At 36.5% G+C, this 20899-nt stretch overlaps 1 protein-coding gene across 1 annotated transcript in view; it reads right to left on the bottom strand.

The window, feature by feature from the left end:
* The window catches only part of Mdga2 (MAM domain containing glycosylphosphatidylinositol anchor 2), a 702900-nt gene that overhangs the window by 254737 nt on the left and 427264 nt on the right, over positions 1-20899 (bottom strand). Inside the window, exon 4 of the mRNA XM_038337153.1 lies at positions 5916-6112. Coding sequence (XP_038193081.1) covers positions 5916-6112 — 197 coding nt within the window. The remainder of the gene's footprint in view (positions 1-5915; positions 6113-20899) is intronic.

Here is a 20899-nt window from a genome sequence, read left to right as displayed (position 1 = left end):
TTCGGGCTGTTGCTACTGTCCCAGTGACCATCACTAGCATGTTCTCTGTTACCCAGACTCAGAATTTAAACCATCATCCATTCTTCACGGTTATCATTCCCAAAAAATGATAAATGTGCTTTTAATTCATTCTTTTTTTTTAATTGACAGCCTCCAAAGATAAGATGCTCCATTTCTAAATCTCACAAACCATTGATTTATCATACACTGATTTATTCTGATTCAGGTTGTTCTGCCTACTCTAGATGATCCTTTATCCAAATCATTCTGTATTCTACCACCACTCCCTCTCTCATCATGCTTTTTATATGCTAAAAAATAATGAACACCACCTCTTCATTGAAAGTCCATTTCAGATAAAACTTATTTCATTAACGGAGGCTTTAGGCAGTCTAAACAAAATTATATTCATTTCTCAAATAAATTCTATTACCATAAAATTAGTTTCATAACTTTTGGGGGGATACTTTCTGAAATCTAGTATTTTGCTATTAAATGAAACTTTCATCTATTAATATTTTTTCTTTATAATCTGAAGTGCAGTTTTTTAAACTTATTGTTTTAAAGCCCAGTAAGACATCAACAATTAAAGGTGAATTATCTTTCTTTTGAAGAGTTTTTGTTTCTGTATACTAGACATCTGTTTAAAACCCACTACATGGTGCTGTGTTGTGGATTCCAGTGAAGATGTTGGTTTATGTTTCTTACATGAGGTCCTTAGGACCACAGGGAAAATAGTATTCTGTATCTCTTATGACACATAGGGTCCTGGATATTCATGCATTTTTTTCTCATTTTTTTTTATTAAAAATTTCCATCTCCTCCCCTCCTCCTGGAATGGGACTGATGGAACATGCGACCAAACCGGACTCTCTGAATGTGGCCGACAGTGGGGGCTGACTGAGAAGCCAAGGACAATGGCGCTGGGCTCTGATTCTTCTGCATGGACGGGCTCTGTGGGAGCCTTCTCAGCTTGGTCGATCACCTTCCTGGACCTGGGGGGAGTTGGGAGGACCTTGGTCTTAGCATAGAGTAGGGAACCCTGAGGGCTCCTTGGCCTGGAGAGGGAGGGAGGGGGGTTATGGGTGGAGGGGAGGGGGAGGAGGAGGGGAGGAGATGGAAATTTTTAAATATAAAAAAATAAACCATGAAAAAAAAGCCCGCCATGTAACTGCCAAAGGAGAAAGGCGCCAGCTACCAACCAGAATCTTACCGGTAGGCCACAGTTTTGTGGCTATACAGAGATTAATCAAAATGGTTTAATTTAAGATGTAAGCATTAGCTAGAAATATGCCTAAACTATTGGCTTAACAGTGTTGCAATTAATATAGTTTCTGTGTTATTAATCATGTCTGGGCAGCTGGGAAATGAACGAGCAACCTCAGCTCAGCTTATAGGCTCTTCCAATGCTGACTTTCTAAAGTAAAAACCAAAAATAACTATTACCTAAAATGATATTTTAAGTTATTTTAAAAACATATTATACCTTTAAAAATATTGTTTCATATATAATTACACATATATACTATCCTGAACTACTGGGCAAAGCATACTTCCCAATTTATATTAATTCATACCTCAAATATATTATAAACATACAGATACATATAAGCACATACTTTTGCCCTTTCACTGTTAAATGAGTAGAGATTTGAATTATTCCTCTTAAACTTATTATGTGACTGAGATTTCACATTGGCCTCAAAAACACTCGCTGATTTGATTTTGGATATAATAAGTACAAGAAACTATAAATAAGAATTTGTTACCTCAGAGAATTGTGAAATAAATATTCAGTTCAAATTGATGTTGTTATTAGCCTGTATACATAGGCACATAAGATAGAGTCATTTCATCATCTCTGAAATTATTTTTATTAAAACAAGACATTGTTGAATAACATTAATATTGAAAATCTAATATCTTTCACAGAAGTTTAATTTCCAACATTAAAAGTATATGAACTTTCATCCGATTCCTTATCCAGCACTGTCCCAGAATGCCCTCCCATCTTCTCAATGAACTCATCTCCACATAGAGAAATTACTGTTTAGTGTATCTTAGGCACAGAATAACATTAGGGAGTCATTTGCTTCATTATTATTTCTGATGCTACTCTGTCATTTGCATCCTCCCAAACCATTTTGTTAACCTCAATTTTAACTTCTTTTTGCTTTTATTTGCACTATAATCATTCCTCTTTCCCTTAACTCCTTCCTTATACATTAACCATGTTAGGAAGAGGGGTCCTTGCCCCAACACCTCCACATTTGGCAAACATCTTCCCATCCTTTTCACATGGCAAATTAAGGTTATCTTTCCTCACTTATAAATTACAGAAGTCCTAGACAATAGAGTTAAAGAACTCTACAGTGGTTTGTCTTTGTTCTTCACAAAGGAAGCTGGATTTAACTGCTACTGTGACAGTGTTGGGAGATGGGACCTTTGCAGGGCAGTTACATTGATGTCTAAGTCTGCATATATAAAGTTATTTCTTTACTTTAGGAGTATGTCCATCAATAATAGGAGTGACTTTGTGCTTCTTTTGTGTTCCCCCACTCTTTTACATTGTAACTAGAATGCCCTTGATGGGTGCCAACACCTTAATGTTGAACTCTCTCCTACCTAAAATTGTGAGAAGTATGTTTTTAAATAAAGTACACAGATTGTTGTTGTAAGATCAGAGCATGAATCAAGACATATTTTAATATAAAACTTGTTAATATTTAAAGATTGTTAACCATAAAGTATTCTTAGCAGTCAATGGAAAAATGTCTCTAGAAGCTAATAGAAGGAAGATACATATGTGATCATAAAAAAGAATAACAACATGAAAGAGCACAGTCATCACACAAGGAAAATATGGACCTTGGTAATATTTTACGTCTATAACATATAATTAGTTTTAACTCAAAAGCAACAATGATAGTTAGATAAATAATTGGTGGTCTTATCTCAACCATAAAGTTCTGTACAATTAGAGTATACATTTTGCTTTACCTTCTAATGCTGAGAAAAACAGCTCAATACATTTGTAAATTAAAACTGAGAAAATGTTATCATAGTAAAATAAGTAAGCTTAATCAATTACATTGCTTTCCATTACAAGATGGCTCCAAAATCACAGTACTTTCAATTTTCTTTTGGCAATTGACAGCTACAAATGAGGGTGTTAGTGACTGTTAAGTAGACTCGTAGATAAAAATGTTCTCCTTATCACTTTTTTTCTGTATTATGAACATGCATTTGAAAGTTAGAATTAGACCCAAATGTCTCAATCTACTCTAATTTTCACCAGTTAGCATAATTTTGAAGAAGTATTGTAAAGTCATATAAAACTATTATTTGCCACAGGATCAATCCTCCATAATCTTTGGATTCAAGCAGAATTTCAAAAATGGTAGTCCAGGGTTCAAATAAAGACACAGGGCAGGGCTGGAGAGATGGCTCAGAGGTTAAGAGCACTGACTACTTATCCAGAGGTCCTGAGTTCAATTCCCAGCAACCACATAGTGGCTCACAGCCATCTATAATGAGATCTGGGGCCCTCTTCTGGCATGCAAGCATACATGGAAGGAATGTTGTATACATAATAAATAAAATAAATCTTTAAAAAACTAAAAGATTAAAAAAAGACACAGGGCAGTGGCAGTTGCTACTTTCTAAAGAGTGTGTGTGCACATTCTGTTCTCTGCAGGAGTTATCAGATCTTAGCTCACTCTCCCAGGCAGCGTCACAGAGTCTCTTTGCCATACTAGTTTCAGTCATTGGCTTTTGTGATGCCTGCAGTAAAGCAAACAAGTATGACCCAGTCAAGGACGAATCCCATAACCTTCCATTAGAGTACATGGCTTAAGTCAGCATTTCTTCATAAGAAATTTTATAGAACTTATTTTGTTGGATTAAATTGTATGTGCATACAAGTGTATGTATATACATATGTATGCAGTTTAAATGAAGCTATACTAATTAGAGATAATACTCCCTCTCTCCAAGACTAAGAAAATCTATACATTTTTTTCTCAATAGACTAAGAAAAATCTCAGTCCTAGACATGATAAACCTCTTTTCCAGTTTTTGGTCAGAGGCATCCAAGATATTCCCCAGACAACATAGGTTATTGCTGTTTCTCATGGTTTCTTCCTGGAAACTAAATATAGGTCTCTATTACTGAAGACTCAATGTACGTTGGACACATTACTATGAGGAATTTAGCTAGGTCTCATTGGAAAGCATCTTTCTTGCTAGCTTTCATAGGATATGAAATTACTATGTAATCTACCAAGGGAGAAAACAACCAGTAGCCCTATCCAGGTGTGATGCCTATAAGCCAGAATAATGACCACTACAGCAAGATATCCATAAGTACAACAGTGGCATTCATAAGTTGGAGATAATCAACACTTGTCTACTTCCTTACCACAAATGGTAACTGAAATAGCCAACTACTCTGAGATAGTGAGGTCATAAATCTTTGAGAAGAAATTTCCACTGCCACTTAATTAAACCACTAAAGCTTCCAACTTCATTGTAAATACTTATACTCACCAATATGTCTAGTTCAAAGAAGCATCTCTTTGAAGGAGACAGAGACCATTACAGAAAACCACAGCTAGTGAAATTGCAGAGAACTACTGACATGGGATACTTAGGCCCAGTTGATAAATCTATAACTCAACACTCACACCCAAGGTTCATGGAACATGTGGAAGAAGGGCAGAGAGAGTCAGAGGATGAAGAAGAAGTCAGCTGTGAGCTGTATCTCGGAAATGAAAAGCATTTGGGGAACTTAAATGCCCCTGAACTGAAGAATAGATAAGGAAGATGTGGTGCATTTACACAATGGAGTACTACACAGCAGAAAAAAATTATGACATCTTGAAATTTGCAGGCAAATAGATGTATCTAGAAAACATCATAATGAGTGAGGTAACCTAAACCCAGAAACATGAATATCATATGTACTCACTGATAAGTGGCATATAGACATAAAACAAAGAAAATACAGCCTACAGTTCATGATACCAGAGAACCTAGACAACAAAGAGAACCCTAAGAAAGACATACATGGATCTAATCTAAATGGGAAGTAGCAAAATACATGATCTCTTGAGTAAATTGTGAGCATGGGAGCCATGGGAAAGGGTAGAAGGGTATGGAAAAGGAAGGTAGGGGAGCATAGAAGAATATATAGTTCAATAAAAATCATAAAAAGGAAATGAAAGGCAAGCTATTCCCATGATTTGACATGGTTGTCTACACAACACTCAAACAAAGAGAACAATAATAGCATGCTAGTGTAGAAGGGGGAAATTTCATTGGCCCCACACTTGGGTAAGAGGTAAAGGCAATTAATGACTAGTGGGAGAGGGAGAAATAAACTTCTACAGTGGTAAGTCTCCTGATTGGTGATCCAATATCAAGTGCTCAGCCCTGAAAACATAAACATACAAGCAACACTACACAGGCACATCATGTATTTATTAACATATAGATTGGTGGTTATCCATGCATATATATATATATGTATATATATGTATATATATATATGTATATATATGTGTGTGTATGTAATCATAGTGATTAAAGAAAAAGGCATAATTTAAGTTTGTCATTACAAGTTGGAAAATTACAATTGTTGCTTTAAAATGTTTTCAATCAAATTTATCAGTGAAGTGTATAGGCAAGGTTTTTAAAAGGACACCGAGGTAAGCATATGGATGAAAAATATGACTTCAGGAATCGGCATTTCAGATTTAACTAACACTTAAAAAACTAATTGTCTTTTATATCTTGGTGTTCTGGTCTTTCAATCAAGCATATATTGTTTTATAAAAGAGTAGATAAGGAGAATAATCTTTTCAAATAGCTATAATTTTGTTGTTAGGGTAGGAACAGCGTTCCTAGTCTCTTACCTGGGTAAAGAAGGGCTCATAAATCTCCACTCCTTTGTCAGATCCTTGAAGCAAAACCTCTTGGCCACGTCTCCAGCTGTAGCGCACAGGCGGGTTAGAATTGGCCACACATCTGAGAAACACTGTTCTCTCATAGTAAAATTGTTCTTTAGCTTCACCTATGCTTTGATGAACAGTTACTACAGGATCATCCAAGTCTAGAAAAAATAAAAATAAGCAAGGGACATTACAAGATGTACATCTTCTAAACTATTGCAAACTTATGCCCTGAACAATGATGCAAGCTTCTACTGATGGTGGTGCTATAAGTACATGATTAAGCTTACCAAACTCAATAACAAAGGAATTTTCAAGCTAAAATCTTAAAATTTGACAGTTTCTTCAGATTTGTTAAGATAGTACAGAAGTTCTTACATTTTTTTTTTTAGTTTCCTTGCCAGAATCCACTTAGATAAGATTTCAGGAAATTGAACAAAATCTAAATGGCCAGCCCTAAAAATACACAATACTAATATTATATGTACTCAATAAGTTATATTTAGAAACACACACCTATGTACATACATTAATTGTTATTTCATGCATGAATATATTCAATTAAAACAATAAATGAGAAAGGAGGCCATGAACTTGAAAGAGAGTGGGGAAAGTTATATGGGAGTCTTGGAAGAGAAGAAAGCAAAGGGAGAAGTGTTGTGATTAAAATCTCAAAAAAGTTGAGAGAGAGAGAGAGAGAGAGAGAGAGAGAGAGAGAGATCAAAACACTAAAACTGAACTCAACCAGGATAGACTCTTAGGAATGATGCAAACACTTACTATTAATGACCATCACAACCCACTGAGCATTCTTTCAGCTGTATAACTTTGAAAGACTATTTAACTTTAGAAATATTCCTTTTCAGTAAAATGATACATATTATTCAGGTGATCTGAGGATTAATAAATGAGAGAGCTCATAAAACATGGGCATTGGCATATAGAACAGTTACTGATTTTTTGGTTAGTTTTGTATCCAGTCACTTCACTGAAAGTGTTTATGAGCTGTAGGAGTCTCTGGTAGAATTTTTTTGAGTCCCTTCTGTTTATTATCACATCATTTGCTAATAGCAATAGATACTTTGACTTCTTCCTTTCCAATATATTTCCCCTAGATCTTCTTCAATTGCCTTATTACTATAACTAGAATGTCAAGTATTATATTGAATATATTTGAGAGAGTACACAACCTTATCTTGTTCCTAATTTTAGTGTTACTGCTTTGGTTTTCTCTCCATTCAGTTTGATGTTGGCTATAGGCTTGCTATAAACTGCCTTTATTATGTTGAGGTATGTTCCTTTTATCCCTACTCTACTCTTTCTAAGATGTTTATCATGAAGGGGATTAGATTTTGTCAAAGATGTTTCAGCATCTCCTGAGGTTATCACAGTCTTTTTTTTCTCAGTTTATTTATACAGTGGATGGATGTGGGATTCCCCTCTGTATGCTGTGAATACTATTGGTTAATAAAGAAATTGCCTTGGTCTGTTGATAGGACAGAGTATAACTAGGTGGGGAACACTAAACTAAATGCTGGGAGAAAGAAGGTGGATTCAGACACGTGAACTTTATCCAGAAAGCCACAGCCTCATGGCAATACACAGATTAATGGAGATGGGTTAACTTAAAATACAAATTAGCCAGAAATATGCTTAAGCTTTCGTCCAAACAGCATTGCAAATAATATAGTTTCTGTGTCGGTATTTCAGGGCTGAGCAGCCGGGAACAAACAAGCAGCCTCCTACAACAGTGAATTATATTGACTGATTTTCTTACATTGAACCATCCCTACATCTCTGGGATGAAGCCTACTTGATCATGTATGTTTTCTTGGATTTGGTTTGTGAGTAATCATTGAATAGTTTTGCATCTATGTTCATGAGAGAAACTGGTCTTTAATTCTCTTTCTTTGCTTTGGGAATAAGGGTTACTGAGACATCATAAAATAAATTTGGCATTTTTCCTTTTATTTCTATTGTGTAGATAATTTGAGGCTGAGAAAAAAAATAACACAAATGACATCTCATGCTGGTGAGGATGTGGAGGAAGGGAAACACTCTACCATTACTGATGGGAAAGCAAACTTGTACAGCCATATGGAAATTAATATGGAAGTTCTTCAGGAAGATGGGACTTTATCTATGTTTATATTCAGCTATACCATTCTTGGGCATATACCTAAAGGATGCTACATCCTGTCACAAGGATACTTTCTCATCTATGTTCATAGCAACTTTATTTATAATAGCCAGAAACTGGAAACAACCCAGATATCCCTCAACAGAAGAATGGATAAGAAAAATGTGGTACATTTACACAACTGGGGTGTCATGAAATTGGCATACAAATGGTTAAAACTAGAAAAACTCATCCTGAGTGAGGTAACCCAGATCCCAAAAGACAAACATGGTATGTACTCACTCATAAGTGGATATTATCTGTTAAGTAAAAAATAATCATGCTATAATCACCAGATCTGGAGAGGCTAAATAGAAAGGAGGGATCAAAGTCTTATGCACAAATCTCCCTGGGAAGGGGAAATAGAATAGATTTTACAAGTGAACTGAGGGGATAGTTGGGGATGCGAATCACGGGGACCAGGTAGAGAGTATTGGGGGAGAGAATACTGGGAGAAATGAGCTGAATTGTCAGGTATTGGGCAGTGATGTGGAAACCTAGTGCAGTGGAAACATCCTGGATCTTATGAGTGGAGACTAGCGAAGACTCCTAGCAATGGGTGATATAGAGCCTGAACCAGCCATCTTCTATAACCAGGCAAGGCTTCCAGTGCAGGGATTAAGACAACAACTCAGCCTCAGAACCATCCAGCAGGATGTATTGGGATAATGGTGGCACAGAACTTCTGGGTGGGTTGTATGTTGGGGACCGCCCAAGGAAGAGGCAGAGGGAGGATTGTAGGACCCAGGGAGGTCAATGATACCCTAAGAACATGACCCACAGAATCAACTAAGCAGGGCTCATAAGTGCCCACAGAATGAAGCAGCAATTCTAGAGCTGGCATAGGTCTGTGCTAGTTCCTCTGCATATATGTTACGATTGTTTAGCTTGGTGTTCTTGTGGGACTCCTAACAGTGGGAGTGGAGGTGTCTCTGACTCTTTTGCCTGCTCTTGGGACCCTTTTCCTCCTACTGGGTTATCTTGTACAGTCTTGATATGAAGGTTTATGCCTTTTCTTACTGTAACTTCTTATCCCATATTTGGTTGAAATTCCTGATAGGCTTGTTCTTTTTTGAAAGGAATTGGAGGAGGAGTAAATCTGTGGAGGGGGGGTAAGGGAAGCAACTGGGAAGAGTGGAGAGAGGGGAAACTGCAGTTGAGATGCAATATATGAGAGAAGAATTAATTAAAAACAAAACATAGGCACACGGTAAACAGTCAACACAATTTAGCTTTTACTATCAATATCTATCAGTTAGTATTAGGGTCTTTACTTAATAACTGCCATTGATTCCATGGTTTTTCTAGCCTTTATCTCATGACCCTATATGCTCTCAACTCATTATGAATAAGTACGAATGAGGCATTTGGCCATTTGTTTCGGCTATCAAAGACTCCAGATGACAAGTGCAAGCCTGGAGAAAAGCTACAGTGTGTACATATGCAAAATAAAGAAGGATGTGAGCATATGGGACATGTCATGTTTAAAAAGTCACAGCTCCTAAGGAAAGATTTGTTTGATGTATAAAATAATAAAACCCCGATACTAGTAGTGAAGTTATGGCTAGTGATGGAGGGAGAAAAAGATGGCAGAATGCAAAATTTCTCAATTTAGTCTTTTAAAAAATATGAATTACATGACAGTCCCACTTTGATTTCTCATTTTGCAACGTTTTAAGATTTTTCTCTTTTCTCTTAGATTTCTTCCAACATTAGCATCTTTTCACAGTTACCTCACAGACCTCTAATTTTAGTACCGTAGATTTACAGAACAACTGCTGCTTTCTGTGAAAGATTAAGGACTGTCAGATCAAACTCACTCTGCTGTCCATGCAGACACTATGCTGTCTGATCTTAACAAGCTGGGATTTGGGGGATTCCCAATCCTATGACATATTCACATAATGATTAGCTCTTCACAGAAACCTAATCCAACAGCAGACTGGTGAACTGAATTCAGTTTAGTCACTTGAATAAGGAAGTAGGTGTTTGTGATTGTGCACATTTTATTTCTTTCTTGTTAAAAGTGTTTCCCTCAGAATTCGGTGGTAACCATGGGCTGATGACATAATCATGGCGGCTCCTCACACTCTGAATAGTTAATAGCTTTATTGCTTTCGTTTGTATCGTTATGATGAAACACACTAACAAAATCCTCTTAGGAGAGTTTAGAGTTCCAGACAGGACACTGTTTATCATGGAGCAGGAATATGAGGCTTTCCTGACTCATAGAGAGCAAACTGATGACATTTCATTCACTCATGGTAAGCAGAGAGAGACTAAGAAGTGAGAGGAGGCTATAATATATAAAACTGGAAAAGCCTGCCCCTACTGATATAGTTTCTCCAGAAAGTCTCAACCTCTTAAAGCTACCACAACTTCCCTGAGCAGTGCCATCAGCTGGGAACAAGTGTTCAAACACAGGAGCCTAAGGGGACATTGATATCCAACCTAAATAATAGGGTTATCTTTTCTAGTACCCCCTTTCAGATGTATTCCTAGGTCTTTTCTTGTTTGGGGGTGATGTGCTCAGGCTCGGATAGTAATGGCCTAGATATGAACACCCATTTATACATCCTTTATCCTGGTCTGCATGCAATTTAAGTCATGGGTCACTAGCCTTCTAAGAATTTAATCTTGGAATAACAGCTTTTTAAAGAGTTCATTGGCATAGTTTCTACTGGAAAAACCCATGAATTTTTTCTCTTTGAAGTGAAAATCAGCAATCCTGAGTAAGATGTGTGTAAGCAAATCAAATATTAGAAGTAGGTTACAAATACTTATGCATATGTAAGTATATATGTGTATTCTGAGTATATGCTATGTGTACATACTGTTTAAGTAATACACATATATCACTTTGACATATCTTAATATATATTTTGGTATATATTCTCTTTAATTTATAATTTATATACTACTGAATACTGAATAAAAATATTTTTCATAGGTAGGTGTCAGAAATAAGGAACAAGGAGATATGCTGCTATAGTAACTGAACTGGGTAACCCCTTCTAAACCAACATTGGGGTTCAATTAATTCTTTTTTCCCCACAAGGATATAGGACCTTTGAAAGCACAAGCACTGCTTGGATTGCAATGATAACTAGAAAGGGAATTTGTTGATGATCATTAGCTGCAATACTTTCAGCAGCAAGAAGAATAAGAGCTGCGATCTTGAGCAGGAAATCAGGCTTTCAATTAAAATAATTACTCAGAGCTATGTGGGAGATATAATGGCTCTAGCCGAGAAAGGCTAGGATTCTGGGTAGTCTCATTTCCTGGAAGAAATTTCTGCAGGAATCTATGGTGGGATCACATCCATCATGTCCTTGTAATACTATTTCTCAAGAACCCTCACATCTTGGCCTCGAATATTGTATTTCATGGGCACCTTTCCTAGTGTGGTTACTAGAACTTTTATGCAGAGAAAGGAGAGATCTTGGTCACCATGCGTTTCTCAGTCATGCTGGATGAGTTGATATATTTACCACCAAACATGGAAAAGAGAAGCCAAAAAATTCTCCCTGGATTAAGGGAGCATTCCTCACGTTCTCAATTGCTTTCTTGCCATGAATTACTTGTGTGAAATGTATATTCTGTCTGTTCAGGACAGTGCCTCTGCTTATGTGTTGTTTCTTGATCCAGGAGGCTAAAGTAATTAATGGCCATAGCTTAGAGATTAATGGGATTCTTCCTGTGTCATTTAATAAAAGTTTTTCCTCTTCTGGGAACAGGGTCACAGAATTGGCAAAGCCTAGCATTGTGGGAAGAAAAGTATCGATTTCAGTGGGTCATTGGGTGTGATGGTAGTAACTGAGGTCACCCAATGTTTCTTAGACCCATGAGTTCTTTTTTTTTTTTTTTTAAGACAAATGGGGAGAGATGGAGAAAGGGAGAGAGAGAGAGAGTTAATCAATTCAGACTCAAAGTATACAGTACAGATGAAAAGCACATTTTAGAATTCTTAGTGGTCAGAATCTTGGGCGTAGATAAATTTGTACCAGTGATCCAAAGAAGGTAAGAAAAGTCAATCTTGATATGGGCAATTGACTACTGGGAAATAATTGTGGATACACGACTAACCATATATAAAGAGGACACAAAAACAAATAAAACAGCTTTTTTGGTTTTGGTAAAATTGTCCACTAGACATACATTGGGCACTGTCATTGTCAAACTTAAGACATTCTTGTTCTCAAAGATGTCTGTGGTCAAAAGGCAGAGGTGGCCACAGTTTTCAGTTTATTTTTTTTTTTAGACAGCAGTTTGAGATATGCATCTGTCATTCTTTATTAATGGGCTCCATCTCATTGCAGTTCTTTACCATCTCTTCCATCATAATTTTTCTTAGCTTTCACTATTCCGACCTAAGTTTCTTCTGGTTAAGAGAGAGTTCACGCAATTCTGATGTTTTTATTTTTTTTTTTAAGAGAAGGATTAGATTTTATTTCATATGTAGTCACCTTTCCAAATGCACAACATAAAGTCATAGTTTATCTGAGAGACTGTGGCAGCCAAGGTTGGAATTGGCTCCTTTCAAACATCCCTCTCACCAGCCAGGTCACAGCCTCGTTACTCACTGAGATCCCAATCTGTCACTAACCTATCAGCCTGGCCCCTTCAACCACACTGTAAAGGCTGCACACAATGCCTGCTTTTTATCATTGCACTTTTGTTTATAACCAAGCCCGGGTCTTCCTAGTACTAATGACATCATTTGAGAGAAAAAGAATTCTCTGAGAATCGAGGGATAGTTTGTTATTTTACTTTTTAAGTAGTTTTCAGGTCTCTGCTTCAGGTGAAGTTTGGACTGTTTTCCATCAAAAAGTCACAATAAACTTTGAAAGGCATTATCAGTTCTTATCACTTTGATTTGCATTTGTATGTTCTCTTTGATAACCACAGTGACTCCAAAGGCCTACTGGTAAGGGCTTTTCTCACAGGAGTGCTCTGTTTGACAGGAAGTACTCTGTGGGAGGTGAGGCTTATTGGGAGGCTTTCTGGTTTTGAGTTCTGAAGGGGAATGTGAGACTCTTATCACCTTTGTAAGATAAATATTTGCATTTTATAATTAATTATAAAAGTATATTTATAGTATAATTGCATTATAGTAGACCCATGAGTTCTTAAGAAAATATCATGCAATTCTGAGCAGTGATCAGGAATTTCACTACCGGCTAGAAAAAGCACCTTCTCCTCGCTGGAGTCTATCTTTAAAGTTACACTGACATATCAAAAGGCCATTCTATCATTCTACAAAGCCAGCATTTCCAGGTGATGTGGGATACACTGTGACAAGATAATACTATGACAACACGCACACTGAAAAATTTTGTATGTCCATAACAACACCGATCCTGCAAGTGGCGTATCTTAAATGTGCCAAGGTCTCCTTTCCCCAGTATATTGTTTTGCAAGTAAATGGATGCATGCTCTTCCTAGAAAGGATTTGGTGACTGGCATATCATGAAAATAGTCGGGGTGATGCTGCAGAGTAACTTAGTTGCCCATTTAGTCAATATAAGCACATTGTGAAATTACCTCAGGAAGCATAGTTTTTTTCTAATTGTCCATATTTAGTCCTTTAATTATACATATTTAATTTATTTTAATCATATACATATACTGTATAATACTGAGTGGTTATCTAGTTAATTTTTTCCCAGGAATAATATATCCTAAGAATCTCCACAGTTTTTGAGAGACTAGAGTGCTAAATGCACTCCAATTAGCTATTAATGTAGAGGAGTATACTCATCCAGTCTGTGCCAGTTAAGCACTATCATTTGAAATCTATGACCTTGAGAAATTGTCATGCCCACTAATCATGCAAAATCCAATTATATATTCATTTCTCCTCCCATCAACATTGTCTAGAAAGGACTGTGAGCAATGAGATGCTCAGTGATGTCTACGACTCACTTATGAGTGTATTCTTACTGCTTTGGTCAGTGGAGCATCCTCTAAACATTTATACGGAATAGGGTCAGGTATTATTATTTCTGGATCTTATCTGCCATTCACCTTGGCAAGTCCATTAATCTGTATGTATGTATGTATGTATGTATATATATATATGTATATATATACATATATATATATATACACACACACACACACACACACACACACACACACACACACACACTCTGCTTTGCAATGGTGGCAGTTTTACCTCACTCGGTAGGAACCTTATCTTCCCCACTGCCTCCGAAGGCGGTAAGAGCTCGTCATGCCAGAGAGCTCACATGTCAATAAGCTTTTAGTTTTCAATCTCACTTGATCACCTCTGTCCACAAGCTCATTCAATTTTATTCTCCATCACATTTAATTCCATAGTCTTAGGATCTCATTTCATACACACTGTAATAACTCCTGCTACATTCTTCTTGAATCACAGTTTTCTTTTTCCCTCTCTCATTTAAAAACATAGCAGTTTCAATGAAAAGTAATTTTATTGTTGGTTTGTACATTTGTTTCTTTCCTTATTTGAGACAGGGTTCTCATACTTTATATAGCCTCAGCCAGCCTGCATCATTTTGTGTCCACTGGAGTGACTTGTGCTGTACAGCACTCCTCTATCTGCTTCTGAGTGCTAAGATTGCAGGTGACCATTTCCTTCCCTGGGAAAGTGATGCCACAGAGCGACTGTATGCATTTATCTTCTTGCCATGATTGAAAACAGACAATATATTCTGATCGGTATCTATTTCCTTAAAGTCAAGAATTTTCTGTATCATTTCAAAGAAGGACATCGTAGAACCTGCAAGGAACAGGCTACTTCCCTAAAGCCTAGACTGCTTAAGGAAATCTAAGGCTTCAGAGTTTTTAACTTCAAAAATTACCAGCTTGACAGTCTACTTTAAACAGAGTTTTCTCTCTCGTCTGACCCTCTACTGTGCTTCCAAATAGAAATCTCTTCATATTTTGTTACAGAGATCTTCTACTCTCATTACTCTCAAATAGTGATTAATTACAGTAATCCTTTCATGAAGTTTTTGAGCATGGCATGAATGGATTGCAGAAGAAAATGATTCCACTTATTCTTAGAATTATTTCTTTCCCCTGAATTCCTCCTGAGAGATTGTGCTCATGCTGTTTTACTTTCCACCGATGTCCCTCCTCTCCACAGGTGAAGTTTTTCCATGCAGATCACTGTAGCATTCAAGGATCCACATTGTTTCCATTGGGGCCTTTAGCTTTGCTTAGAGTGTCAGGCAATTGCTTAGGTGGCTGATGGGCAATGCGTCATTAAAATACATTTCTAATGCAAATTCTTTAGACCACACAGTAGGAATACTTGCGAAATCTGATATTTTGATAATAGCATGCTTTGAGAAAACACATTAAGAATTGTCCCAAGTGTACTTAATGGAAGAGTACTTCATGTAGGGTTGCTTGCCTAGCATGAAAACGTCCTGGAGTCGATTGGTTCAAACGCTGGGAGAAAATGCCAAACAACTACCCCCAGAACACAAAAACCAACAACAATGAAAGATATAAACAAACAAAACCAAAATTCCCCAAGTGTCAACTGTTGGTTGCTTGTGAACAGGTGTTTCTTAAGCAATGATTACACAGTGGGAAGTATTAAATTGTGATGCATTACTACAAAGGCTCTGGGTAGTTGGGACAGAGGTCCTGAGTTGAGGAACTGGCAAAGCCACTGCACAATTTTTCAACAAGGGGCACTATAAGTCATTAGATTCTTACTTATAAGAAGGCTCAGTCTCGCGATAGATAGATCTTTTAGGTGAACAAAACTGATCGAGAGGTCACATAAATTATATTCTATCTAACATTTCTAACACAGTTTTCTTTAAAAAGTATTCATATTAATTTTATAGCCTGTTTATAAAAAAACTCAAACTTACAGAAACTATAATCACACAGGAAAAATGTTCATACAAGTAAAAAGCATGTGATTTAAATAAACAAACAAACAAACAGTTGAGTCATTTAGCTGTGGGTAAGTGTTTGAAATTTATAAAATGACGTGATTTAGCAAGTGCATTATTGGATATGCAAAACTGTGTCTTAAATATATCTAAATTATGTGACTTCTAAGATTTGCTATTAAGTCTTTGCATATGTGTGTAGGACCCTTCCTGTAGTCAGATTTTTATTTCCACAAACCAATATAAGCTACCTAAATACTCAATAAAAACCTAATAAGTCAATCTTAAGTAAGACAAATCTCTTAGTGATATGACCAGTGTCAGTTTTCTGCAAGGCTTCCCATATATATCATCATAATTATTATTATATATATCATAATAATTACTTAAGGGAATTTATTTTTACTCTTAACCTTGGCAGTTTACCATTTATAACTGAAGTTGGGTCAATTATGTGTGTGAAATGAGAACTGTGTTTGGCCATTGGGTAGGATGAGCAAAAGTTGAGTTAGTTCAATGTGGATCATGTTGAATGTCAGGAAACTACCACTCCTCCAGTCACAAAGTATCTGACCTGGAGACTTGCGAGTCACCAACAGCTTTCTAATTGGACATAAAACAAGCTGAGGAGGGGGAAATTCATTCCTGGTACTGTTAATCAACTATCCTTAGATAAAGAGACCATAGACCTGAAAGATGAATCTTCAATTGCCATTTCTTTTCCTGTTTTGTTTTGTGACACACTGAATCTAACCAGGGACGTTTGTGGCCATGAGTTTGGTGCCATCCATTAGAAGCCAGATGGCTCTGCAATGAGAGTATAAGCAAAGCCAATGGCTTTTCCTTTATGATAACTCATCAATAACCAAAGGTTCAGCTATAAGGAGCCCTCTCTGAGGTATAAGTGATTGTGGACAGAACAATCTTGTATAGAACTAGCACAACTAAATGGCTGCATTGAGTTCATGGCTGCAGTGGTTGGGTTGTGCCGAGAAGAAGGCATTTCATATGATTTTGCCCTCTAATCCAGCTCTTCATAGTCTGTACATTCCTTACATAGTGCTGCTGTGGCTTCGAGAGAGTAGTATGAATGTCCTCTTTAAGAATGGTCCTCATCCCTCACTTAGTCTCAATATCTTGAGCAGCCATGAGTCCCTGAATCCATTCATTCACTGCAAAGAGGGGCTTCTTCGATTGAGGCTGACAGTATAAACATTGGTATTTAGAAGGCAGTTTGATGCAATATACACTTATTTAATGATTTAACTCCAGTGACCTGAAACAGTTAACCTGACTGCCAGCCTGTATCGGCCAAACAAATCAATGCATTATGATGATCAATCATTATTTACAGCTGAAGTTCTAGGGTGCAGTTGCTAGTTAAGGAGTCAATTAATCTAAAAAATAATCACAGCAGAAGTGTGTTTTCCACAGGGGTTTATTCCACCATTTGGTCCAATTTTTCTGTCTTTTAATCTTTGAATTAAACCAAATGAATCTGAAAACACAGATGGCAAAGATACAATGAGTACTGTATTGGATGGCATCTTTCCCTCCGGAAAATTCCAGACACCTTAGAAATCTTATGCAGAAAATACACAAAAGGGTTTTATGTCTTTGTTTTGTTGAGGGGTATGCAAAAAAACTACTTAATATACTAGAAGGCAGTAAATAGTAGAATACATTACCAGTTTAGAGACAAGATTTGAATAATTGTAGCATAAATGGTCACAACAATAGATAGTGCTAAACTACACATATGTGCCTGTCAGTTAACCCAATCTGAATAAAATTGCCATAACCTGAAGCCTTCAATAGACAAAAAACAAAACAATTGAGTCTTCTTTAGACATATTAGTCATTAAGAACAGAACACTTTATTATGAGTGAGAAAACAGAAATAATGAATATTTAGCATTTTCTGTAGATACCAATTCAAAGTCATGTTTGCTTTAATAAAACAAAAAAGAATTTTCTACAATTGGTGAGAAGAAATATTTTATATTTTTTCCTTCATGCTGATTTTTGAATAGCAATTAATTTTATCTGGTAACTCATAAAATAAAGCAGACAAAATGAATACTCATAGCCAGCTCCTCAGAGCTCCTGAAGACATTATTTTTCAAAGCAAGATATTTACAGGAGTAGGGTGAGCTATAAGATTTAGAGTCATTCTTGTGTGAAAATTTGCTGTTAGTCATCTACTAGCACAAACTAGAATACATTGAATTTTTGTGATGATTTTGAAAAACACATGTATCTACACGTTTTACAGATCCTTGATGATATTGTTCTACATATCATTCCAGGGAGTGAAATTTTCAAATTTTATATTTCCTGGAGTAATAACTCTTGTATATTTCCTTCATTTTCTCTTCATTTCATTTCTATTTTTTCATTATCTCTTTGATAATTTCATACAAGGTGTTCTTTTATCCTTTTCACCCTTTCCCCCAAATCCTTCCAGAACCACCTCTATTTCTATACACTCATCTTCATGTTCTCTCTGTCCCTCCCTCTCTCTCTCTCTCTCTCTCTCTCTCTCTCTCTCTCTCTCTCTCTCTCTCTCTCTCTCCCCCCTCTCTCTCTTAGAAACTCAAAGACTCCAATTTGTGCCTTTCTTATATTCTCGTATGTGTGATCTTCCACTGGAGCATGGTCGCTCTAACAGGGCATACACTCTTAGAGAAAGCTGACTATTCTCCCAACTGTCAACTGCTAAAAGCTCCTCAGCTAGTGGTGCAACTTAGTGACTACCTTCCCCTTTCCTTGCTAGGATATGATCCGGTTTGAACTCTTGCAGGATTTGTGCATACTATCACAGCCATTGTGAGCTTATAAGTGTCATTGTGAGCCCTGCTGTGTCTGGAAGTAGTGTTTCCTTGTCACCATCAATAACTTCTGTTCTTATAATCTTTCGGCCCTTGATGTGGGATTCCCCTCTGTATGCTGTGAATACCACTGGTTAATAAAGAAACTGTCTTGAGCTTTTAGCAGAGCAGAATAGGGCTTGGTGGAGAAAACTAAATTGAATGATGGGAGAAAGGAGGTAGAGTCAGAGAGAAGCCATGGAGCCGCTGCCGGAGATAGACATGCTGAAGCTTTGCTGTTAGGTCGCAACCTCGTGGTGATGCGCAGATTAATAGAGATGGGTTAAATTAAGATGTAAGAGTTAGTAAATAAGAAGCTAGAGCTAATGGTCCAAACAGTGATTTAAATAATATGGTTTCTGTGTGATTATTTGGGGAGCCTGGGCAGCCGGGAAACGAACAAGTGGTCTCCCTACAACATGTCCTCTCTTTTACAATGATCCTGAGTATTGGGAGGATGGAATGTAATATAGAAATTCAATGAGCATTCAGAAGTTTCTTATCTTTTTATATCTTGACTAGTTGTGAGTTTCTGTGTTAATCCTCATCTACTATGAATAGAGAATCTTCACTGATGATGCTGGAAAAATCTTCTAATCTGTGAGTGTAATGAGAAGTTGCTAGGAGTTGATTTAATACTGTTATTTAGCAGAATAAGAGTAGTAGATTCATCTCTAGAACCCATGATCTGTCTAGCTACAGGTACTCTTCCCCAATATTTGTGAGAGATGTGAGTTTTCGCTTGTTTAAGAGACCTTAACCCAATTAGAATGCAGTTGGTTACTTTATAATGTTCATGCCACCATTGCCCCAGTGGGACATGCCTTTCCAGGACACTTATTGCAATAACTCTCAGAGTTCACAGCAAGGTAAGAAGACTGATTATTTTACATAATGCTGCAAGGTCCTATACATACTCTCAGAGGATGAAGTTTCCAGGTGAGTACTTGATTTCTCCAGGTTCCTATGTTTACTTCAGTAACAGTTTATCCCTGCTAAGTTTTAGAGGGTCACTAATAGCATTTGTAATATTTATTATCATTATAGAAAAGCACCACATTCCTGGTTTTTGAATATGTACATTTTTGACAGGACATTTTTTTAAATGGAAAATTGGTGTGTAAATCATTGTAACTGATTTTGCTAGGTTGCTTTTCCAAAGAAACATGTACCTCAGCAAAGTACATGAGCATGATTTTTTTCTGCATCTCAGTCATATTTTTTCCTGTTCTGAATTTTTATGTTTTTGATTGTATAAGGTGGTATCTCATTGCAATTTTGTATTGCACTTTCCTGGTTATTGTGAACTTAAGTAGCTTTTGATTTCATAAATGGCCTTCTATATACTTTTGTTTTCTAATCTTTATAAATATCCTTTGTTTCTTTTTCACCTGGATTAATTATTCTTTTTCTTTAAAAAAAATAGCAGAATACTGTTATTCAAGGCTTTTTCATTTTTATTTAATAGGTGTTCTCATGAACAAAATAGTCTCTATTTGTATTGTTTGACTCATGAAATAAGGCTAGATTTTCCCGACACTGAAAATGAAGGTTTACTACATATAAAATTGAATTTTGAATGTTATAAGATTGACTAATGAGTTAGATTTTGTTTTATTTCTTTGTTTCTGATGAGTGAATAGACTCAGTAGCCCTATCTAATAGTTCATTATTTGACAGGGAATTGAACCCAACTTTTATTGTACATTAAAGTTTCCCACATAATAGGAGCTCCTTCTGGTTTATTTTCTGTGCTATATGAATTTGTCTGTTCCTATGTAAAATGCAATGTGACAGAGAAGATTTTTAGCTTACAAGTTCTACTAAGACAGCTTCTTGGATCCTCGTTCATTGGTGCTGTTCAATTTCACACATTGTTGGTTATTCTCTGCTTCCTGTATTAGAGTTAATGTCTAGAGTATTTTATTTTATTCAAACTAAAAATCACATGCACAAACACAAGACTTTTAAAATTCTTCCTTGAGACTGTATTATATT

This window comes from Arvicola amphibius, chromosome 7 (genome assembly GCF_903992535.2).
Source record: "Arvicola amphibius chromosome 7, mArvAmp1.2, whole genome shotgun sequence".
In the NCBI taxonomy this organism is placed as follows: Eukaryota; Metazoa; Chordata; class Mammalia; order Rodentia; family Cricetidae; genus Arvicola; species Arvicola amphibius.
The sequence above is the reverse complement of the archived record's forward strand: the minus strand, read 5'-3'. Positions and strand labels throughout refer to the sequence as shown.